The sequence below is a fragment of the Callorhinchus milii genome, unplaced genomic scaffold (assembly GCF_018977255.1).
Source record: "Callorhinchus milii isolate IMCB2004 unplaced genomic scaffold, IMCB_Cmil_1.0 Scaffold1, whole genome shotgun sequence".
Taxonomy (NCBI): Eukaryota; Metazoa; Chordata; class Chondrichthyes; order Chimaeriformes; family Callorhinchidae; genus Callorhinchus; species Callorhinchus milii.
In genome coordinates this window covers 77,056,271-77,079,728 of record NW_024704742.1, presented here as the reverse complement: position 1 = coordinate 77,079,728, position 23,458 = coordinate 77,056,271, and the positions used below count along the sequence as shown (strand labels likewise).

The 23,458-nt window shown below is 42.0% G+C and overlaps 1 protein-coding gene across 1 annotated transcript in view; it reads right to left on the bottom strand.

The window, feature by feature from the left end:
* Positions 1-23,458, bottom strand: part of frem1a (Fras1 related extracellular matrix 1a) — a 69,175-nt gene that overhangs the window by 7,912 nt on the left and 37,805 nt on the right. The window contains 12 exon segments of the mRNA XM_042332338.1: positions 1,008-1,139; positions 2,636-2,812; positions 5,792-5,839; positions 6,473-6,693; positions 7,409-7,558; positions 8,954-9,026; positions 9,633-9,762; positions 12,662-12,806; positions 13,950-14,151; positions 15,043-15,457; positions 21,178-21,442; positions 22,278-22,473. Of these exon segments, the coding sequence (XP_042188272.1) occupies positions 1,008-1,139; positions 2,636-2,812; positions 5,792-5,839; positions 6,473-6,693; positions 7,409-7,558; positions 8,954-9,026; positions 9,633-9,762; positions 12,662-12,806; positions 13,950-14,151; positions 15,043-15,457; positions 21,178-21,442; positions 22,278-22,473 (2,154 nt within the window).

Here is a 23,458-nt window from a genome sequence, read left to right as displayed (position 1 = left end):
TGTAAAAGCAATTATCACCTGTACTTAATTTTTAAAACCTCAATTTGCCAAATACATGTGGCAGTTCTGGAACTGCTGTACTTGAGAGCATATCTCATAGCGCATGATTTCCAGAACTGCCATTGTAATGAGGCAGATTTCAGGATGCATGCACTTAAAAGCTTCTCCTACAAATAGCCAATGACGCAAATGAACAATTTTATCTGGAGGACTGTTGGCTAGGACCCTGGGAGAAACGCCCTTCTTTTTTTAAATTGTGCCATGGGATCTTTAATGTCCACCTGAACAGGCAGACCGACTGTAGTTTAACAGGATGCCATCTCTTGCAATGCAGTATTACCCAGCACTATATTGAACAAGCCTAGATACTCAAAGTTCCCTTCCACCTCTTCCACTCCTTCTACCTTCTCGTCCCATCTCTTCTTTCTGTCTTAAATGATCAGCCTGCATTGAGTGCTCATTGTAGTTAATGTGTAATAGCAGCCACGATTAATTATCAGGTAGTGCAACTACACATCAGACAAGCTCTGTTTATTTATCTTTATTGCTTCCTACCTTTGGCCCATCAATATATAAAAAAGTTGCACATGGAATTACATAGAGCATTACAATAAGAAAACAGACAATTCAGCCCAACCTGTCTGTGATGCTGTACATACTCCAACCTATTTCCTCCCCAGACCCTCACAAGTTTATTATGATTTTCTGGCTCAGTGAGATTCGGGGAATACTTTCAAGTTGAGTTAAGGCAGTACGGGAAACAACATTGAAATGCTGGGATCTGCTTAGGTCAAAGTCACTGTTGGTCATTGGGTGCAGCAAGTGACTTTTAGATAAAATAATATGAACAAAGTTGGGAGTAGGAGAGGAAGAGTTGTTCCTCTGTGGCAATTAATGGCTAGGACATCAGGAGCAGAATGTTCCACAATATGGAAATCATCAGATCTCATGGCACATTTTTCATTGCCTTTTGTTTCAAATGCAGTACTCGGTGCTCTTCAACATACCTCAGTGGTTGGGTTCCATGGTTTCCATGCAATTCCATCACATCTCAGCAGCTTCTGAGCACTTTGGTCAAAGTACAAGAGGCCTTGGAGTTCTGGAGTGCAGCGCTTCGTAAAAGCTGCAGCAGAATAAGCCTAGAAGCAAAACGAGTGTCAGTTTTTTCAAGGCTTTCTCTGAGAAGAAGGATTAGGAGGACTGAAGAGCTGGTAACATTTTCAACATCTAACTAACTACCTGATACTTACCTAACTACCACCCAACATTGGAGTTTTGCATATATGCTGCTTGGAACAGTACTTCACACACAGGGTAGAGTTTACTTGTGATGGGACATGGAGCAGGAAATATATCTGGGTTCTTGGTTCCTGCTGGAAGTGAGAGGGCGTTGTGCATGCCACAGAAAAATGTTCCTTTTTTAATATTATTCAAAGACCTGGTCCAGCAAATAGATCATTGATACGTTGATACGTTGATCAATCACACCAGGGCACATTTAATAAACAGCTTGATGCTGTTGTGGGGCAATAATAGGGTGGATGAGATCAAATGGACCGAAGGGCCTTTTGGATCCGAACTTCTCTTATGATCTTCTAAATATAATTTTGTTGTCGTTGTTGATCTCATGTGATTAAAAAATATCTGCCTATTCAAAGTTCTTGGGTTATTCAAGGGGCGAAAGGACTCCAGGCCCAGTTTGATTCACCCTCATTGTGTTCATGTTCCAGTAAGTGCAAATTACATTACCATACTAGTAGGAGTAGGTCTTCAGCACAATTTGCTTAGGCTCAGCCCTGATTTATAGGGCATATTAAGTGACAAATTGCTATCCAACCCACAGCAGAAGTAACAGAAGCACCATCATATTTGTATGGCAGGTTTCAGGCTGTGACAGAAATAATGGCAATTTGCATCAGGCCACCTCTATCATTGACGAGAGAAAAAAAATCAGACAAGAGCAAAAGAGCACTTTCAGCCACCCTGTCAACATGAAGTCATCTTCAGCAGACCTCAGCTTTTCTTTACAAATACACCATTCAATGACATCAGTCTTAACAAAAGAGCATCCTGCCATCATTTCAAAAGTGAATCACTTGACAAAAAAAGTTTTGCCAAACACTTTTTATGCAAACAATACCCCTTAAGGACATCTAGAACTGCACCTGCGTTCTCTGACTGAATCCAATGCTAAGAACTGGACTTGGGAAACTAGAGTGGGAAAAGGTGGGAGGGGAACTTGAGAGGGAAGTTTGCTGGTACCTGCCCCAGTCGCCATTTTTACATGTAAGCCTCAAAACTGATTGTCAACATGTTATTTAATCAAAGGAACATTATAGCTGATCCCAATATTGCCCCACCCAATCTTCACATGTGAACTTGTAAAGCAGTCATCTCTGAATAGTGGACAGGAATGCAAAGGGAATCCCACCCCAACGCTAGAGGCATATAGCATTCTTTGCAATAGTCCCTAACCAGGAATTGTGTGTTCCTCATATTAGTTTGGTTCAGCATCATATAACACAAGGCATGCACCAATCAACTAAGTCACCCCAAAATCTTAGTTCTATTAGTGAGGTCAGGGAATGATGGATGGAGATTTGTTTTGGTCATTTCTTGCTGTCAAAAATCCCACCTGCTTTCCCGTCAGAATGCGAGACTGTTGCGTTGCTGCTGCTTTGTCAGCCTGTGGAAGTTCTGGCTCTCCAGGAAAATGTTGCTGTCCTCGGCTGGTGACCAGCACTTTTGCTCTTTTATTGGAGGTAAAAGGAGCGGTGTCATCCTCGACCCTCAGCGACATTAATCCATGGTACTAGGGAAATAATGAAAGTATTCAGCAAAAGCATGAGTTAGTAATATTATAGGACACAATAAAAACAAGGATTTATAATATTTGTTTGAATCAAAATATAATGATAAATAATCTTTGCATTTAATATAGTGATTTATCACATTATTGAAACACCTCAAAGAGCTTCACAGGATCCACTGTAAAATGTAAAATGTATATTTTGTAGGCAAACATGGCAGCCAAATTGCATACAGCAATGTACCCCAAAGCAGCCATGAAGAGAATGAACAATTTTATCTTGGAAATTGTTGACCAGGATACCAGAGAAACTTTTCTCTTTTTCAATATATATAAGCAGGATTAAGTACTTCCTATATGTTTTATTTTTTTAATGGTGAAACATTATTTATTGCCAGCTATAATCATCTACAGAGTTTCAGCCTGGCTCAGTTGGTAGCACCCTCTCCTGAGTCAGAAGCTTGTGGGTTCAAGCCTCACGTTGGGACTTTGAATTCACAGTCTAGGCTGAGATTCCACTGCACTACTGCGGATGTGCTGCATTGTTGCAGGTGCCATCCTTCAGATTAGATATTACATTTAGGTCCTGTCTGGCAGTTTTAGTAGATGTCAAAGATTCCATGGTACTATTCAAAAAGAAAATGGAGTTTCTCTTGGTGTTCTGGCCCTGGCCAACAATCCCCCATATAAAATCATTTACTCACTTCATAGCTGTTTGTGGGACATTGCTATATGCAAATTGGCTGTTGGATTCACCTACACAGTCACTGCACTCACAGTAAAATCCAGTGAAGCGCTTTGAGATGTCACGACAACATGATAAGGCACTATATCAAATGCAAATATGATTATTTATTATTAGTCATTATCAAATTTTATCTACCAAAAAACCACAATATTCATTCAGTCTCTCACTTGTATCAGAAAACTTGCTTTTGATTTTGTGTTTCAACATTTCAAAGTGCTTCACATTTTGTTGAACTGCTCTGCACAATCCGATTGACATTTATTTATGTATCACCTTTCACATTGGGAGGATGTCCTGAAGTGCTTAACAGTACTCCCTGGGCAACCAACCAAGCTGGGAGTAGGGAGAGGTAAGATGACCGAAAGTGTGGTCAAGAGGTAGACAGACGAATGTCAACTAATGTGATGGGTAATGAAGAAAGAATATTGGCCCCGCTCTTCTGTGAACCTTCTTTTAACAGGTACCATCCTTTGGATGGGACTTTGAAACAAAATCCTAGTTATTTGTTGCAATGGTATCAGCCAGATGTTAAAGATCCCATTGAACTATTTGATCGCTGTTCCTCTCACGTCCAAATTCACCAAAATAGAATAAATTTGGTCCTTGTCTCATTGATGTTTGTAGGATACTTTAGTTTCTACGGTTGACAATGTGATTATCTGTATTTTTGCCAAGCCTCAAATGAAAATGTGGTTCCTTGACAGAACTATCACTACGTGAATCAATGTTAGAAGGTGTAAAGCGTGAAGTTCTATAATATATTTGATAGTTATTAAAAAGGTTACTGAATTGGTTATTAACTCTCACATTTTCCCCACAAAGCACTGTTTTCACGCAAGTTAAAATGACGCCCCAATGGTACAGTGGATACAGCTGCAGCTTCAGGACAAAAAGCTCACTGGTTCAAATTCTGGTCCGTGCTGAGTTTGTTGGTCTCAGCTGGGGCTGCCTGGGTTGATTATAAAATGGCCCCAGCCTTTTTGTACCCTCGACAGCATCATTTAGTGAGATGCATTATTTTTCTAATATTCTCTCCATTGGCCTGTGCCTCTTTGCTCGTGGTCCCGAGCCTCCACTTGTAGGGCTCTATATAAATGCAAGTTGTTGTTGTTGTACCCTCTACAGCACATGATTGAAGGTTGACACTGGTTGTGTCATGTTCGATCATATTAACAACAGCACACTCTACTGGTTGTGCGCATGTGTAGCAGTTGGGGTTGGGTGGTCAGGTCTACTGTGATGCCCACTAGAGTTGAGTGGCCTTCTGATACTGACTGACAAGGCTCACACATGACCAATGGTTTCTTGGGCAGGGCACTGCAGAGCAGCCAGTGCTGCTGGAACCATACTCCAACAAGCAGAGGCTCGGGAGCACAAGCAGAGAGAGAGGCATATACCAATGGAGAGAATATTAGAAAAGTAATTAACCACACCAAATTTATTTTCAAAAATTGAATATTTTCATTTGAGGCTTGGAATAAAACACAGGTGATCACATCATCAATGATTCTCAAATTGTAGCTCACAGCACACAAGCTTTCATGCAAGTTTCTGGATATAAAAAGTGATCATGGATTAATTGTCTGTACAAACCATCAACAACAACAACAACAAAGTTACATTTGTATAGCACCTTTCACGTTGGGAGGATGTCTCAAGGCGCTGAAACATCTTCTCTATACAGAGCACAGTTTCACCTGTGCGTTTCACTTCTGTGAAGCACTTTGAGATGTCTCAACAATGTGATAAGGCCTGATATAAAATGCATCGATTATTATTATTTTAGCTTACTCTTGGATGTGACCTGATTGTGCCTGGGTCTTTAAAAATAGTAACACAGAGAGAATGCACATCTCTTCATAACAATCTGGAACAAAGCCAAAGCATTACGGCAGATAATAAAATGTGGCTTGGCATCTCTGCTTCAGACGTTCAAAAAACAATTCACACACAATCTATGTTTTTAAACACTGCAATTATTCAGCAGCCTCACGTAATATCTCTCCACAAACCCAAAATCACCCTGGAAAACATTTTGAGGAGGTGAAGTTCCACTATTTGGTAAAGCTATTGTCATTGCCATTCTGTGCTGTAACATAATAACATGCCAGTAATTTACTGACCTTGGGATTACACGCCTCCCCCAGTGTGGAATTATTTTTTGTTGTTAGTTTGTTACAGTATGAAGCAAAAGACAATATAAATTAATTTCTGTGGAGAGCTAAACGACTCACCGTGAATATGAGATCAGTCCCATTCCTGTATGTTGATGATGGTCGTATCTAATACAAAGAGACAAAGCAGATTTACTATTTTGGAACAGTAGTTGGACACAGCGCAAAGGCCTCTTCTGAACCTCTCGGGGTTCCCAAAACAGCCTTTTGAATAACTTAGCAAAACAAATGTAAATGTTGCAAATCTGAAATAAAGGGAAGGTGGAAAACCTGGTGTGTGATGTGATGTGTGTGACTGGTGGTAAACATTCTAACAAGTGCAGAAAATGTGTTTAGAATTCCACTCCCACCCCCAACTCCCCCACTCTCCCATTTGGATACTCATAAGTGCTGAAGATTCAACATTGGTGCCAAGTTTTGTTTTAAGCAGTGAGGAGAGGGGCTGGTTTTATTCCCAGTTGATTTGCTACCCCGTGTGAGGGTCGCTATATAAGCAAGTTGTTGTTGTTGAATCCCCCTCCCCCTTAGCCCTGGACACTGAGGTTTATTGTAGCACTCTTCCTGCTGCTCTGGTTGAGATGAATTAACTCAGCACGGTCATGGATTTGAACTTTTATCGTTCTGGTCTGCAAATCCTGGTGTTACACCAGGCAGCCAATTGGCCACTAAACTCTCAATTAAATACTTTTACTGTTTAAATTCCATTCGCGAATGATGTTATCACTTTGATTCATGTCCCACCATTCTGCCGTTTCCAATGGCCCGGAGTCTGCTCTTGGAAGTTCGTTGTGACGGCAGCTCCTGTGGTACATCCCCACGGGACTGGTTCCCCTCTGCTCGTGGCTGGGAGTTTGGAATTTCTTCAACACGGACAGAGCCGTGGACACGATGTGTCAAAGACCTGAAAGCAGGATTTATTCCATCTCTGAACACTGGTGAGTGCTCCTCATTTCTACAGCGGCCTGTGTGCGATACAGAGAGGACACAGAAGTACATTGGCTGTCAGAGAGGATTGGGGCAGGATAGGAAAACTATCAGATCAATTTTACAATGCTTTTAATGGATTTCTTATTAAGACATTTTTAAAGGAAGAGACTGAGAACGATAACTGGAACAACAACAACAAGATTTCCTTTATAGAGCGCCTTTCACGTCGGGAGGACGTCCCAAGGCGCTGTACAGTTGGGTCAGGACCCGAGCAGGGGGGAAATGGTCAGGGTGAGGGGAGGGAAGGGAGGGAGCAAGGAGGGGGTAGAGAGTCGAGAGGGGAGCTGAAGGCACGGTCAAAGAGAAAGGTCTTGAGACCGGCCTTGAAGGCGAAAAGGGAGGAGGCGGCGAAGGCACTGGGGGATGGAGTTCCACCGATGGTAGGGCAGTTGGGGCGGGGGATGTGGAGCAGACCGGAGCCAGAGGAACGGAGGGTTCGGGCAGGTAGGTAGGGGGATAGTAGATCAGAGAGGTAGGAGGGAGCAAGGCCGTGAGTGGTCTTGTAGATGAGGATGAGGATCTTGAATTCGATCCTCTGAGGGATGGGAAGCCAGTGGAGGCGAACGAGGGTGGGAGTGATGTGGTCGCGAAGCCTGGTGCGGGACAGTACATGAAGAAATCTGTTGAGAAATTATTGCAACTTGCTCCTCTCAATTGTGTAATAATGATAAGTTACTCATTGGATGTTACCTCCTCTGGTATCAATGACTTTGACCAATGCTTTTGTCTTTGCACCAAGAACTGCATTCACTGGAGACTCAAGTAGGACCTCAAAAGTTTCCTTTTCTTCTTCCAGAGCATCTCTGAGAATTACGATGTTCCAGCCCTTTACTGAAACGCCTGAACAATAGCGGACAAAAAAAAACAGTGGGAGTAGGATTACAGGGAAATGTACATCGCAAAGCTGGATTGATTTAGAAATAATCATACTTACATTTGGCATAGTCTTAAAGAGTTTCACAAGATATATTGTAAAGTACAGCGAGTGTGTGCTTTGTGGATGAATACAGTAGTCAATTTGCGTGCAGCAATGTCCTACAAACAGCCATAAAAAGTGTATGATCAATTTTATTTTGCGGATTGTTGGCCACCCGGAGAAACTCCCTTCTCTTTCTGATAAATGTAATGAATCCCAAAGCTCCAGACTGCTAATTATCTGCCGTTATCTGCATTTACATGGAGCTTTAGGTAAGCTGGAAGAGGATTCTTCCTCTGCTGGATCTGTTGCACAGGCGTGAAGGGTTTCTAAAAGCAGTCAACAATGGTTCTCTCAAGTGTGTGCAAATCAATGTCAAGCTTCATTCAATAAATCCATTTCCATTATGTGCAGCGTGGAGTTGAGCATTCCTGGACTTGTCAGCTTGGCTCTTCAGGGAATTCTGTACGTCAGTCAACCGCCACCTCCCCACCTCCAAAATGTTGCCAGTGATGGCACTTCCAAGGAATTCTGTACTCATTTTCACCTTCACATTGCTAGGTTTCAATTTCACTCAAAATTGTATAACAATGTTACTCAATTATAGGAGTAGGTTTATAACTGCAACCCATTAAAAGGGTGAATCTTGTGATTTAAGATGTGTGATTAATCTGGTGATAATTGTCACAACATTGATAAATAATGTATACTTAATGAGGCCAGCCCATCACTGAAGGTAACCCATCACTAGAGCCAACCAACCCATCACTAAAGACAGCCCATGGGTGTGAACCCCCAATTCCTTCTATGGATGAATGCTGAACACATGTACCCTCTAACTGTATCTGTAGGTGAACGTGGCAGCCAATTTGTCAAAACCCCCAAAGAGCCAGATGTGAATGACCAATTTAACTGGACTATTGTTGGTCAGCAAAAACTCTCAGGTAACTCCTTCCTCTTTGATTAATGTCATAGCTTCTTTAAGGTCCACCCGAACAGGCAGACGTGACCTTTTTTGATGTCTCATCTGAGGGATGGCACCTCCAACAACGCAATGCTCCCCAATACTGCACCGAAGTATCAGTGTAGATCATGAGCTCAAAGTTCCCAATGCCGGATTTTCAACCCACTACCTTTTGAGCCAGAGATAACAGTGTTGCCAACCAAACCAGGCTGACACCTACTGAGCCAAACTGACACTAGAGATAGTAGATTACACAACTATTATAATCTCAGGGATGCAATCCTGCAGCATTCAGTCTATGATACACCGGACATATGTAGTCACATGTGCTTTATGTTTTGTAGCTACTTCCTACCTGGATCAAACTGAATTAAGTTGGCAGAACTGTGAGTGAAATCCTTTCCGGCACGAGCTGAAATGTCATTAACCTAAAAAGGAAACAAAGTAAATAGTCAAGATACTGAGGAATAGGACAATGAAAAGGGAATGCAACTGGAAGCCATGATTAAGGAGGGATTACATATAGACTAATAGGGATAGTGGGTGGAAAGGTAGGGTATTGGGTGATCTCGAAAGTTACTTAATATGCATGAAGTATACAATTTATTTTCGTCATTCGGGTGTCTGACAAATACAGAAACCAATCACCATGCTTAAGACTGTGCAAATCCGACAGAGAGTTTCATACATCCCACCTCTCCATGGAAATTCCCATGTTTGGAATGGAACATCCAATCTATTCCTGGAGAGACGTACCCTGCTTAGCTAATTCTGAAGAGTATAAGGTGCAGGCTGTCAAGAGCCAAGGCTGGGGACCCCAGAGTGTGTGTTGGGGTAGTACTGGGTCTAACCAGCTAAAACCGCATCGCTTGCCATTAATATTGCTGTCTGGCAAGCTTCACCCTGCTTGTGCAGCTAAGACCCAACTAGGGCTTTGGCTTGCAGGGGTTAACAGGAGCTGAGTGGGAAGAGTCCCTGCCCCCAGTGACTGGTCTGCTCTTCCACGTCCTTCCGAAAAATAAGGTGAGGTTTACCTTTATACCAATAAAAGATGATTCCATGGAGTACCCAGTCCTCACCACTTTCACCGACAGCGTTCCTCCATCTTCACAAACTTGATACTCAGACAATGCCATTTCAATACGAGACCATTTGAGTTCGAGACTGCAAAACAACAGTGCAGAAAGCATATACTCTTGTCACACTACTAAGAATTAAAGCAGAGTAAATGGCAAGTACCAAAGGCATATCCACTTGAAGAATCGGGTTTTACATAATTGAATAAATGTACAACTGAATGTATAATTAAAAGGGTATAATTTGTGATTTGGAGATGACTCGGTCTGTGAGCAAAGTGCTTTGTGATTTGTAGACACATTGAAACCGGGCAGGAGAAGTTTCCTTTATTATAGGTCAAATTGTCGGTCAACTGAAAGGTGTTGGAGAATGAACATGTTTTGTTCCCCGTTGCCCCTGAATGCTGTTGCCACTGCAGGTGACATTCCCTTGCATATATCTGTGCAAGGTGTGATATGTTGACATTTCAGCTGCCTACTAAACAGATGGTAAACCACAGGAAAAAGGGCCGGAGGCTGAAAGTATTATTGGAAAAACAGGTCTCAAATCTTCCACATATCCAAAATGTACACAGTTGTGTCACAGTTTCTGCACACATGCATAACAAATCCAGGAGAAAACATTGCTTTTTTTAGTTGAATGGTCTGGACCAAGAGCATCCCTCTCACCGCACGAGCATCATCCTCATATTGCTCTCACCTTCACCATCCCACTCTCAACACCAGGGTAGAGGATGGGGAGGGTGGGGGTAGGAGGTTGACTGACTGCACGGTCAAAGAGGAGGGTCTTGAGACAAGTCTTGAAGGAGGCAAGGGAGTGGGGAGGGGGAGGGACTGTGGATGGATTTCCAGAGGGTGGGAGCAGAGAGGCTGATGGCACACTCACCGATGGTGTGGCGGGCAAGGCGGAAGATGTGAAGCAGGCCGGAGTCCGTTGAGGGGAGGGAGTGGACAGGTTGGTAGGAGGTTAGGAAGTCACAGCGGTAGCAAGGAGCAAGACTGTGGAGGGCTTTAAAGGTGAGGACCAGGCAAAAACAGTACCAACTCAGAGTAAATTCTATGTTACTTGCAATGAACTAGCAATTTAATGTACAACATCTGATGTGAATTGTTTAAAGTGTTGCCCAGCTTCTGAGGGTGGGAGTGATGGGGTCACAGAACCTGGTGCGTGAGAGTACACGAGCTGCAGAGTTTTGGATGATCTGCAGGTCGTGAAGGAAAGAGTTGGGAAGGCCGATGAGGAGGAAGTTCCTGTAATCGAGCCTTGAGGTGACAAATGGATGAGGGTTTCAGCAGCCTGAGGGGTGAGGCAGTGGCGGAGTCTGGCAATGTTGCGGAGGTGGTAGGCAGTGCCGGTCATGGCACAGATGTGGGAGAGAAAGGACAGTTCAGGGTCAAACAAGACACCCAGGTTCCTGACAGGCCTAGTGAGGTTGAATGTGCAGCCATGGAGGCTGATGCTGCCAGCGCCTGAGGTGCGGAGGCACTGGCATGAGCCAATCAGGGGGGCCTTGGTCTTGCTGACGTTGAGTTGGAGAAAGTTGTCCCTCGTCCAGGACTTGATGTCAGACAGGCAGTCGGTCAGAACGTCAGTAGTCCTGGAGTTGAGGGTGGAGGCAGAGAGGTAGAGTTGGGTGTCATCCGCATACATGTGGAAATTTACCCCATGTCTGCGGATGATGTCACCAAGGGGGAGTGTGTAGAGGGTGAAGAGGAGGGGGCGGAGGATAGAGCCCTGAGGAACACTGCATGAGACATGCGGGGGCTGGAGGAGATGCTGTTTGCCACGACGAAGTGGAGGCGGTGTGAAAGGTAGGAACTGAACCAGTCAAGAACAGAACCTTGAAGGTTGAGGTGGGAGGAGAGGTAGTGGAGGAGGATTGAGTGGTTATGGTGTCAAAGGCGGCGGAGAGGTCGAGGAGGATGAGGAAGCACAGGGAGCCCTGGTCACACATGGTCAGGATGTTGTTTGTGACCTTGACCAGAGCAGTTTCCGTGCTGTGGGCAGCACGGAAACCCGATTGGAGGGGCGCTTGGAGGGAGTGGGAGACAAGAAAAGAGTAAATCTGGGAGGCAACAGCTCATTCAAGACCTTGGATAGGAAAGGGAGGTTTGAGATGGGCCAATAGCTGGATAGCTGTGATGGGTCAAAGGAAGGTTTCTTCAAGGTGGGAATGATAATGGCTGTTTTGAGGGGGGAAGGAACAGTGTCAGATGACAGGAAGAGGTTAATGATATCAGCGAGTAGTGGGGCAAGGAGGTGGAGCTGGGATTTAAGGAGAGGGGTGGGGATGGGATCCAGGGAGCAGGTGGTGGGCTTCATGGAGGTTACGGTGGTGAAGACAGAGGAGGTGGTGACAGGTTCAAAGGTGTGGAAGGAGGAATGGGTAATTTTCAGATGGGTAATTGTGTGGGGGAGGGTAGGGAGGGGTTGGAAGTTGTGAGGGCTGTGGCAGCTGAACGTATTCCCTCGATTTTGGACTTGAGGAAGTCCAGCATTTTCTTGCAGTGAGAGTCAGAGGAAAGCATCTGCGAGGCATGGCAGGGAGGGTAGATGAGCCGGTTGGTGGTGGAGAACAGAAATATAGCTATACAAATGTAATTTGTTGTTGAATTGCTCTACAGATAGTTAGAGGCTTGCACAGCACTCTCAATGCCTTTCCCTTTGATTACAATCACATCATCTGCTCCATTTATATTCCATGACTGTCCTGTTACTAAAACATGAGCCAGAAAATAGCACAACAAAGCCTCTGAAAGTAATGCTGGATCATGCTATAATACCCCATGCTGTGCCACACTGTGCAGTGCATTATTATGAGCAGTAATGAGAGAGAGCTTAAATTGCCCATGAACAAAATTCTGACTGCAACTAATCAGTATAACAATTTCAACTATTACTGTTAATTTCCAAGAGCCCCAGTCTATCCTGCATTTGCTAGTAAAATATGATTGGAGAAACATTGATTTTAAGCCAAAGATCTTACATTTGAGGGATGGCCGAGTTTCCTGTGCGATCTGAAACCTGAAATTCCAGAGTGTCGGATGTCACCTCCACAGAGGGGTTAATGATGTAAAGGATGGTCTTGCTATTCAGGTCCCTTTGTGTGAACGTATTATGAATGAATCCTCCTAAAGAACAGGAATAAATCATCACCAAGATTAATCTTTCCATGAAGGTGTGAACAGTAGTTTGTATGGCAATGACATGATGAGTTTGAATTCAGAGGTGAGCATAATCACAGCAGGTAGTCCATAATGAAAAGAGGCTAAATTTCCCAGTGTTGCAGTTACTTGAAACAAACCCTCCTTGGAGATGGATCAGTCGAAGCCATGGCAATGGGACACAGTGCCATTTGTGCATGAGTGCAAACATATACATCTTTTTGTATTTGCATGAGGTTAGATGCATTGTGCACTTATCTACATAAATTCTTAAAACATTTACTCTCATAGCTGCCATGTAACTGGGAAAAAGACCAGAATCAAAGCTAACTAGTATCAAGGTGCTTTGCCCACCCTCCATGACCAATCACCCAATATAACTTTTACAGTTTTTTTCTTGCATGTCTGCTCTCATCACACTGCAGCATTGGTCAACCTTTCATTAGTTCCTTTGTTTTGTGCTATTCTGTGATCCTACGTTAAAAGTTCAGATTTTGCATTTAAAAATAAACTCCTACTCAGATTCCTAGTAAAAATATTGACTTTGTAAAGGCCACCCAACTTGATTTTTGACAGTACAATCACATATGCGATTGCATATTTTCCAGGCAAATGCAGAGCCACTATATTACTCTCAGTTGCTGGCTCCCGTCTCAGTAGAAAAGCCTTACAGAATATCTTTCTTACAACACGTCTTTAAGTTTTTCTTTAAAACAGTATTATGCAGGTGGTTTACCATGCATTGTAAGAACTATATTGGCAGGAAAACACCCAGAACCCTGAACCCTACCAGTTATTATGAATAGATATTTTGTACTTTAAATTGGTTGAAAGTACAGAGGAATGGTACCCACAGGTTTGCAGGTTAAGGTTAATCTTTCAGCAATTCAGACGGTTTTAGGGAACTTTAAGTTGACTTATAAACCTTTGACAAACGACAATTCAAACAAAAGTTACCAAAATGTTTTTAAGAAAAACTTCCAAAACTGAAATGTAAAGTGTGTGCACAGCACCTAGTGAGCCCAGTATAAATACTGGAGAGTATTTAAAGATATGGCAGTAAAAATGGATAAAGGCTGAATAAAGCTATTAAATGAGTTAGAAGCATACCGCTAGTGACATTTTCCAGGTACCCAAAGAGTGGAGGGCTCAGGATGCGGAAAATAATCTCTTCATCTTTGCTGTCAATATCTGATGCCTTCAAGGATCGAGAAGAGATATAAATTCCATATCGTCCATTTTTCAAAACGTCAACTTTTGATGGACATCGAAGGTAAATTATCCTTGGGGCAGCCTTGTCCACGTAGTCCACCTGGACAAAGGTAAGATGTTAGCTTCAAACTGCTTCTTACAGGTCATTTTCATTCACATGTTAAAGTGAGACATCTATTATTAAGGTATTTTTAGCCAACAAGCAACCATAATAATAGTAATAATCCTTTCATTTGATATAGCGCCTTATCACGTCATCCAGATATCTAAAGGTGCTTCACAAGACTTTACTGTAAAGTGTAGTGACTGCGTATTTTGTAAGCAAACCAGCAGCTAATTTCTGCACAACATCGTCCCATCAAGTCATGAAGTGAATGACTGTGTTTTTAAATCTGGGAAGTGTTGGCTAGGAGACTGGGAGAAACTCCCTTCTCTTTTTTGAATAGTGCCATGGGATCTATAATGTCTACCTGAACAGGTTTTAGGTACTTGGTTTTAACTCTGATGTCTATTCTGATGTCTATTCTCTTTCTGAGGTGGTGAAAGAGAGCTACCTCAGAAAGAGAATAGACATCAGAATGGTCTCAGTGCGAATATCCACATTTATGGTCAATGCTTCTTCTTGAGAACATCTCTCTCCCCCAATCTCAGTGCTTCCCCATCAAAATATACACTGGAGGAAGCCAGAGTTCAAACCTCAACCATGGGAAGGTTCAGCCTCTGATAGCCTCATTCTGTGCTCTACTGTTGCACCAGACACATTACAGTAAACTCTTGATAACTGGACCCTGGCTTAACTGGTCACTACCATTTAAATCATCAGGCTGTCAATATACCTGACATGTTTATTTATGTATTTATACATTTACCTAACTTGCCACTCGGGATAACTGGTCATTTGTCCCTTAGAGTGTTAAATTATCTGCAGTTTACTGTATGTTGTTGAGGTATGCTCTTTATAAAAAATACATAATAATCTCTAGTTACTTGCCTCGATTGTGAATGTAGCTGGCTCAGTCTGCATCTTTCCATTGACCAGGAAGCCTTGGTTGCTCCTATCAGAGACTATAAAGGTGAACCTGTCAATCTGTGAATCCCCTCCACCATGTTTGTAAGCTACATCCATATTGTCAATGTCCAACTGCGTGAAGTTGTCCTGTTGAAGAACGGTCCCTCTGAGATAGAGCTGCCCATACTGTGGATGCTGTGCTATGATGTAGGTCAGATTCCTGGATGGAGTATCAGGATCAGACAGATGTAGCACTTCTGGGGCAATGACAATCATGGAACCTTCAACCAAATGGATCCCCTGGTTTTTCGATAGGGTGGGCAAGGTACGATCAGCGTTTTCAATGATGATCTCAAAGCTTCCGTTTCTGCTGGACAGCCCATTGCTGACAATGAATCTGGCAAAGAGAGTCAAAGGCAAGGCAGCCTTCAATATGTTTTCTTGATTCACCATCTACAGAAATGAAAGAATAAAATAATACACACCTTTAACAGGGATTCTGGTCCTACTTGCTCTGTAAATACAAGTAAAACAAAGCCTCTGTGCAAAGGGACTAAAATGATTATTTTCATTGACAAAACATTGCTACCAATCTCACAACAGGTGTGTTATAAAGTTACACCATTTATTGCAGCTCCTTTTTATCGATAGTTAAAAAAAATCTTATTCACCACTTTTCTTGATGTATTAAAATCACCAAATGTTAAAATTCAAATACTCTGCTTCCTGCATTTATATCACATAATAAAAATATATATTTAAAAAAACACTTGTTGATTTGCTACTTGTCTTAGAGTAATAGAAGGTTGTTCAAACTATGCTCAAATAGTTATTCTAGCTGGATTTCATTGATTTATATGAAAAATCTAGACCAAATAATTAAGCTTCAAGGTATATAATTTTAACTGTCTACAGATGCTATTGTTTGAAATGAAAACAATTACACCCAAATATGCAACTGCAATCTACACTTTTTCTGTAAACCAGAAGGTCTCTGTTAAAACAGGAATTAATCCATGCCCCAAATATGCCATTCCAACAAACAGTTCATTAACAGAACTCAATGAAGCAGTAAAAAAACAATCACAGGAAATGAGGCATGAATCTTCGAACTGACCTATGTATTTCCTTCCTTGTTCCTCCCCAACTCCATATGTATGGTACTCTACATGTTCCCTGCATCTACTTATTATCCTTCCTTACTACGTAAAAATCAAGGCCCTGGCTCCTACTCTAATACATTTTTCCCCAAGACCTTAAAGATGTGAACCCTTTACTTTTTCACAGCACAGTATTTCCCTCCTCCAATAATCTCAATTTAGCATCCAACTTTGCCATCAAATGATTATTTGCCAATACCTTGGCCATTCCACTCTTCTGGTATCCTATATTGTGGACCTCAATCCTTCACCCAGAATTTAATGTCAACAATTCATATAGATATGGTACAATTTTGTCATTTCTTCATATTGTACAATTAGTGTATTATCTAATGTCATACATCTATCAGTTATATATATTAATTATAGTAAGTCTAGGTATGTTGTACAGCTAGGTGATGAATCTAGCACAATAATAAAATAATAAATTGGTCACTCAATCCACGACTGTTTGTGGGACACTGCTGTGCAAAATTGGTTGCCATGCTTCGCCCATGAAATATACAGTCAATTCATTTCACAGTATATTCTGTGAAGTGCTTTGAGACGTCTCAAAGACGTGATATGGCGCTATATCAAAATGCAAGGATTATTATTAGTATAGTAATATTATAATTAGTAGATCTTAGATTATTTCTTGTGAAAGCTTTGACAGCAGAAAAAATAGGCAGTAGTTACTCTAGTTTTAATAAAGTTGCCATCTGAGAAATGTACCCAAGGTCATGGAAAATAGAGGAGAATAATGAAATGACAGTAAAAATAATGGATCATAAAACATCTGGAGCAAATTAAATGGATCCAAGAATAATTAGGGAAATGATCTTAGAAGTGTGTATGGGCGGAAGAAAAAAACTGTCCAAAACCAGTTATAGCTCATTGAACACAGGACTAATAAATACTCTTCCATTTTATTTTAAATTACAGGCCATTAGGCTGACATCCAGAGCACCTATGGGTATCCAGTAGAAAGGAAATATAGAAATCCACAGCGCAGAAGGAGGCTTTCTGGCCCATATTGTCCACACCAGCTCACAGAATAAGGAGATTGATTCAGTCCCATTGCCCTGCCTCATACCCCTTCAAGCTTCTCTCTTTCACAGTCATGTCAACTTCACTCTTCAAAGCTACAATGGTACCTGACCCTACTTGACAGGACATTCCACATCCCAACAACTCGGCTTGGTGAAAAAAGTCCTCCTAAGTTCTTCTTTCGCTGGTATTGTGGCTATCTTATAACTATGTCATCAAGTCACTGACTATATCAACAGAAATAACTTCTCCCTGTCTCTTCATAATTTTGCACAACTTTGTCTTTCACACCCGGTTCAACCTTCTCTACTCCAACAACAACAAGACAACAACAAGATTCCATTTATAGAGCGCCTTTCACGTCGGGAGAACGTGCCAAGGCGTTGTACAGTTGGGTCAGGACCCGAGTAGGGGGGAAATGGTCAGGGTGAGGAGAGGGAAGGGAGGGAGCGAGGAGGGGGTAGAGAGTCGAGAGGGGAGCTGAAGGCACGGTCGAAGAGAAAGGTCTTGAGACCGGCCTTGAAGGAGGAAAGGGAGGAAGCAAGGCGAAGGCACTGGGGGATAGAGTTCCAGAGCTTTGGGGCTGAAGGCCCGGCCACTGATGGTAGGGCGGTTGGGGCGGGGGATGTGGAGCAGACCGGAGCCAGAGGAACGGAGGGTACGGGCAGATAATTAGGGGGTTAGTAGATCAGAGAGGTAGGAGGGAGCAAGGCTGTGAATGGCTTTGTAGATGAGGATCTTGAATTCAATCCTCTGGGGGATGGGGAGCCAGTGGAGGCGAGCGAGGGTGGGAGTGATGTGGTCACGAAGCCTGGTGCGGGACAGTACACGAGCTGCAGAGTTCTGAATGACCTGCAGCTTGTGGAGGGAGGTGGCGGGAAGGCCGGCGAGGAGAGAGTTCCCATAGTCCAGCCTTGAGGTGATAAAGGCGTGGAGCAGAGTTTCAGCAGCGTGAGGGGTGAGGTAGTGCCGTAGTCTGGCGATATTCCGGAGGTGATGGAAGGCGGTGCCAGTTGTGGCGCGGATATGAGGGAGAAAGAACAGCTCAGGGTTGAACAGAACACCGAGGTTCCTGACTGGCTTTGAGAGGTGGAGAGTGCAGCCTTGGATGCTGATGCTGTCAGCGCCTGAGGTGCGGAGGCGCTGACGTGAGCCAATCAGGAGGGCCTCAGTTATACGCACGTTGAGCTGAAGAAAGTTGTCTCTCGTCCAGGACTCAATGTCAGACAGGCAGCTGTCAGGATATCGGTCATTACTCCAATGAAATCAGACCAGCTTGTCCAATTTCTCCTCGTAACTGTAGCTTTTCATCCCATAATAATTCTACTGAACTCCTTCTGCACACTCTTTAAGGCCTTAACATCTTTCCTGAAGTGAGGTGCCCAAACCTGGACGCGGTCTAACCAGTGACTTGTACAAACTTAGCATTATTGCTTTGCTTTTGTATTCTATGCCCCTATATATAAAACCCAGCATGCTGTGAGCTTTCTTTGTAGCCTTTTCCACTTGCAATGTCACTTTCGATGACTTCTATACCTGGACTCCCAAATCCCATTGCGGCTCAGCTTCTTACTGCCATTCAATATATATTCCCTTGTTTTTTTCAACCAAAATGAATCACCTCATATTTTGTTTCATTAAACTTCATTTGCCACTGATCAGCCTATTCCAATAATTTGTTTAAATTCTCTTGGTCTCTTGCCACCCTAATCACTATACTTCGTAGCTTGGTATCATCTGCAAACTTTGATTCCATACCCCCTATATCCAGGTTATTGATATAATGGAAAAGTGGTGAGGCCCCAACATGGATCCCTGTGGCATACTAAATGGAGGCATTTTAGCCCTACTCCCTTCCCTACTTTCCAGCCTTCAATCACCTTCCTATTCAACTACTATGCTTCCCCCATTCCATGTGCCCTGAGTTTATCCTCCATTGACGTTGATGTAGCTCCAGACTACATGGAACAGACAATCCATAGGTTCAAAACCAAGTTGATTTAGTGAACCTCAGCTGGAGCGCTAAAATTGCTTCAATGTGCCTTGGTTAGAGAGGGTAAAAAAAAACTCAGCCAAGTTGATCTTTATCTAGAAATCTCTGCTGAAGTTGAAAATGTGTGGACAGGATTGTCTCAGCTGTGTTAGCTTACCAACATTCACTGTAAAGGTTCACATGTAACTGATGGCTTGTGTAATGTAGCAGTTAACTCTAATTATGCTGTAAGTAGGAGAGTGGGAAGACAGAAAAGAACTGCATGTACTGTAAACAGTTTTCAATTTAGAGTAGGTAAAATGTGTAAAACTAAAAAAGAGAGGGAGAACAGGAGAAAAGAAGGAAAAACAGGACAAACACAGGTAAAGTATTTCCTCTGTTTCTCTGAATTATGTGTAATATTTATTTTCGATAAAATAAAAACAAATTCAAGTGTGTTTACGCACTACATATCATACTACAGAGGACACTAGATAGTGGTTGAGAGTAGGGTAGCTGGTGAGACAATTTTCCATGTGAAAGGCTATAAAATTTGTAGCTCATGTTTGATGGAAAGTTTCATGTCTTCATCTGCACCAATGAAATGCACATGATGCAGTTATTCTCTCTTTGAAAATGTAGTGTTATTTTATGGGAGATGGAATGACACATGTGCCCTGTGTAAACTGTGGGTAAACCATATGTAAACACACATATACAGAAGAATTATAGATATTCTTATTTGTGAAATTAATGATTGAAAAATATTAATTAATAAAAATGCTATAAAAATATTCCTTGGTTACTTACACAAATAAGCATACTGGAGGATGTTTCACACACACTTCTCATATAAATAATATAATCCTTGTATTTAATTATAATAATCCTTGCAAATCCTGCAGCTCCATATCATAAAGTACTTTACAGGATTTACTGACCAATTTTATTTGGGGGATTGTTGGCCAGTAAACTGAGAAATACTCCCCTCTCTCCCCAAATAGTGCCATGGAATCTTTAATATCCACCTGAACAGGCAAACATGATTTCAGTTTAATGTCTCATCTGAAGGATGGCACCTCCAACAATACAGCAAACCTCCATCACTGCACTGGAGTGCCAGTCAAGACTATGTAAGTTCAATGATCCGACGTAGGGCTTGAACCCTCAGCCTTCTGACTCAGAGCCATTGAATCTTGCACATCCAGATGGGACATCAATTTAATGTCACATTCCAGCAAGGTCACTGGATACTGATCAGAAGAGGAACCCTGGCTGATTGCCCCACACTAACTCAGGAAGCCCTTATTGCTACCCCAGTTAAGATGAGTTTGCACAGTGCAAACCTGAGATTGAATCTGGGGCCTGCTTGTCTCAGCTAATCTCTGTATGAAACCTTGTTGAGTCATTCAGGAGCTGTGCAGTTCTCTCTCTTTTTTTCTCCAATGACACTGTAAGGTGAATCCAACATATTCCCTCTGAAAACCAATGAGGTAACAATCTACTGTGCAGAGAATCACAATTTAAAATGTCACAGGATGACAAGATTGTTTTGGATGAAGAAGGCCCTTCAGCCCAATCGATCTCATCCTAAACATCCTACCGTCCCTCATCACAGCATCAAGCTGCTATTTAAATGAGTTCTCATATACCAATTGCCAGTGATATAGAGGTGTAGGTAATATGGAACCCCTGGCTTGGAGTCCTTTATACAGATACTGTCAATTCCACACATATGAAAATCATGAACGTATCATTAAATTAGAATGATTGGGGCATGTTTTCGGTACTGTAATTTCAAGCAGCATCATTAGAATATTAATTATTTCCTGACTCCTAAACAACAAAGCAAGAATGTACAATACATACAGGAAGCAATGATCTGGTTTCGTGGAATTCAATTCTAGAGATTCGACTATTAGCTAAAAATCTTTAAGTAAATATACACAGTCTTACCGGAATGAATCTCTTGTGACATCCGCCTTGCTGCTGTGAGTGTAACAGACTGTCTGAGCCGCTACGTCCATCTGGGTGAAGCTGGTTATTACTAATCCAGGGTGACCGATGTATTCCACTTGTCCATATTTTGCCGGGGCTGTTATTACATATAGCAGCTCTTCGGGTTTATCAGTGCCATCGGCAGCAAGGAGTTCGGCTGTAGTCAGAATGCCTCGGCCTCCCTTGGCAAGGGCAAGTGGTTTGAGAAACACTGCAATTTCACCTAGAAAGGTAACCAAGGTCAAATGAATCCTTATTAAAGTGATGCCAGCTCTTCTGTTTCCAATCACTGAAAGCCACAGCTTGATAATTAATTAATTCGTTTAATATTATGATAAAAATAATTATTGTATTTGATATTGTGCCTTATCACATTGTCAAGATGCCTTAAAATTCTTCACAGGATTTACTGTAAAGTGACACGACTGTGTATTTTGTGGGTAAATTCAGCAGCGATTATGTGCAGAGCAATGTTCTACAAGCAGCCATAGAGTGAGTAACAATTTTATTTGGAGTATTGCTGGCCAGGATGCCAGAAGATATTCCCTTCTCTGTTCAGGTAGTGCCTTGCAGTCTTTAACGTCCATCTGAAGAGACAGACAGGCAGACAGGCAGGGATCTTAGTTTAACGTCTCATCTGAAGGATGGAAACTCCAATAAGGCAGTACACATCCAGCTCTGTATTGGAGTGTCAGTGTAGACCAGTGGTGGCCAATCTTTTCAGTCAGCCAACAAGATGAATTTTCTTGATTGAATATTTCTTGATTGATATCACTTCTGGCCTGTGGACCATAGGTTGGCCACCACAGTTCTAGACTATGAGCTATATAAATATATATATATACAAACAATAAAAATAATAATGCTTACATTTGATAATAGACCTTTCACATCGGGAGGGTATTTCAAAGCATTTCACGGGATACACAATAAAATGTCGTGACTATGTATTTTGTAGGCAAATGGCAATGTATATGGAAATAGGTTAAAATTGAATCGCTTTTCACTTGGTTTTAAAGCCATACAATATATCTCTACTGCCATTGGTAATTATGTACCTTTTTCCATGTTCCTAATGGTGACATAAAAATGATGCACTGGTGACCGGTTATCACCGTCTGACAGATGGAAACTAAACCTGTCCTGGTCCTTTGAACCCAGTGCTCCAGTGTGTACGTATCTCACTAGATTCATGTCCAGGTCGTCCTGACTCCAGTTCATTGCTGGATTCAGAGGTATCCAATTGTTGCCCACCTGAGGGAAACAACAAAGTCAAAATAAACCAGGAAACTTCTATCGTAATTGTACACCAAGAAAAAGACAAACAGAAGAAAGTCTGCTTCTTGTGCACTAAGCAATACTAACCAACATTTTATATTGAATGGAAGTGACAAACAGAAAACACTACAATAAAACTCACCTAAGTCGTATCACACGGGACCATAACATTTAATGTGACTTACACCAAGTCCAAGTTTCAGGCAAACTGGTTTGTAGCACTTAGTTGAGGTCTTCTGAGACCTCAACTAAGTGGTAGAAAATCCGATTTAATCAATAATCTACACAGCACCTGTGTAAATTAATGCAGCCGGAGATTTCCGAGATACAATGCATCTTGACCCATCGCCACATGCGCACTTACTGGCAAGAATTGGAATGGATTGAATTGCAGGAAATTTAAGTCCTTCTGCGCATGTGTCAATGGATCAAGGTTCAATGCAGCTGGGTAGTGCAGGAGTAATGAAGGGTAGGGAGTAGTGTTATGAGTTAGGAGAATAGTGCAAATATATCTTTGTGGTTTTCATAGGAAACTGAATCGGATTTGGATGAATGTGGAACTTAGGCAATTATATGATTTATAAAGGTAAGACTTTTACTATATCACTATTAAAATAATTTCTACTATTTTGTTTTATTTAAGATGTTTCTTGTTTCACTACTGTGATTCCAGTCTGCTTTCTGGATGCTTGCTTTCAGTAGACATTCTTCCTGTGTCAGTATGGGAATTCACAGAGTCTATGCTTACACTCTAATACAGTATTGGGGGTGTAGCTCCTTAAGATAAGACATTAAACTGAGATCCTGTCTGCCTGTTCAGGTTAAAGATCCCACAGCACTATTCAAATGAAAAGGGAGTTTCTCCCAGAACCCTGGTTAAATATCCCCCAAATTAAATTGGTCACTTATTGCGGTTTATGCACACAAAATACAGTCACTACACTTTACAATACATCTTGTG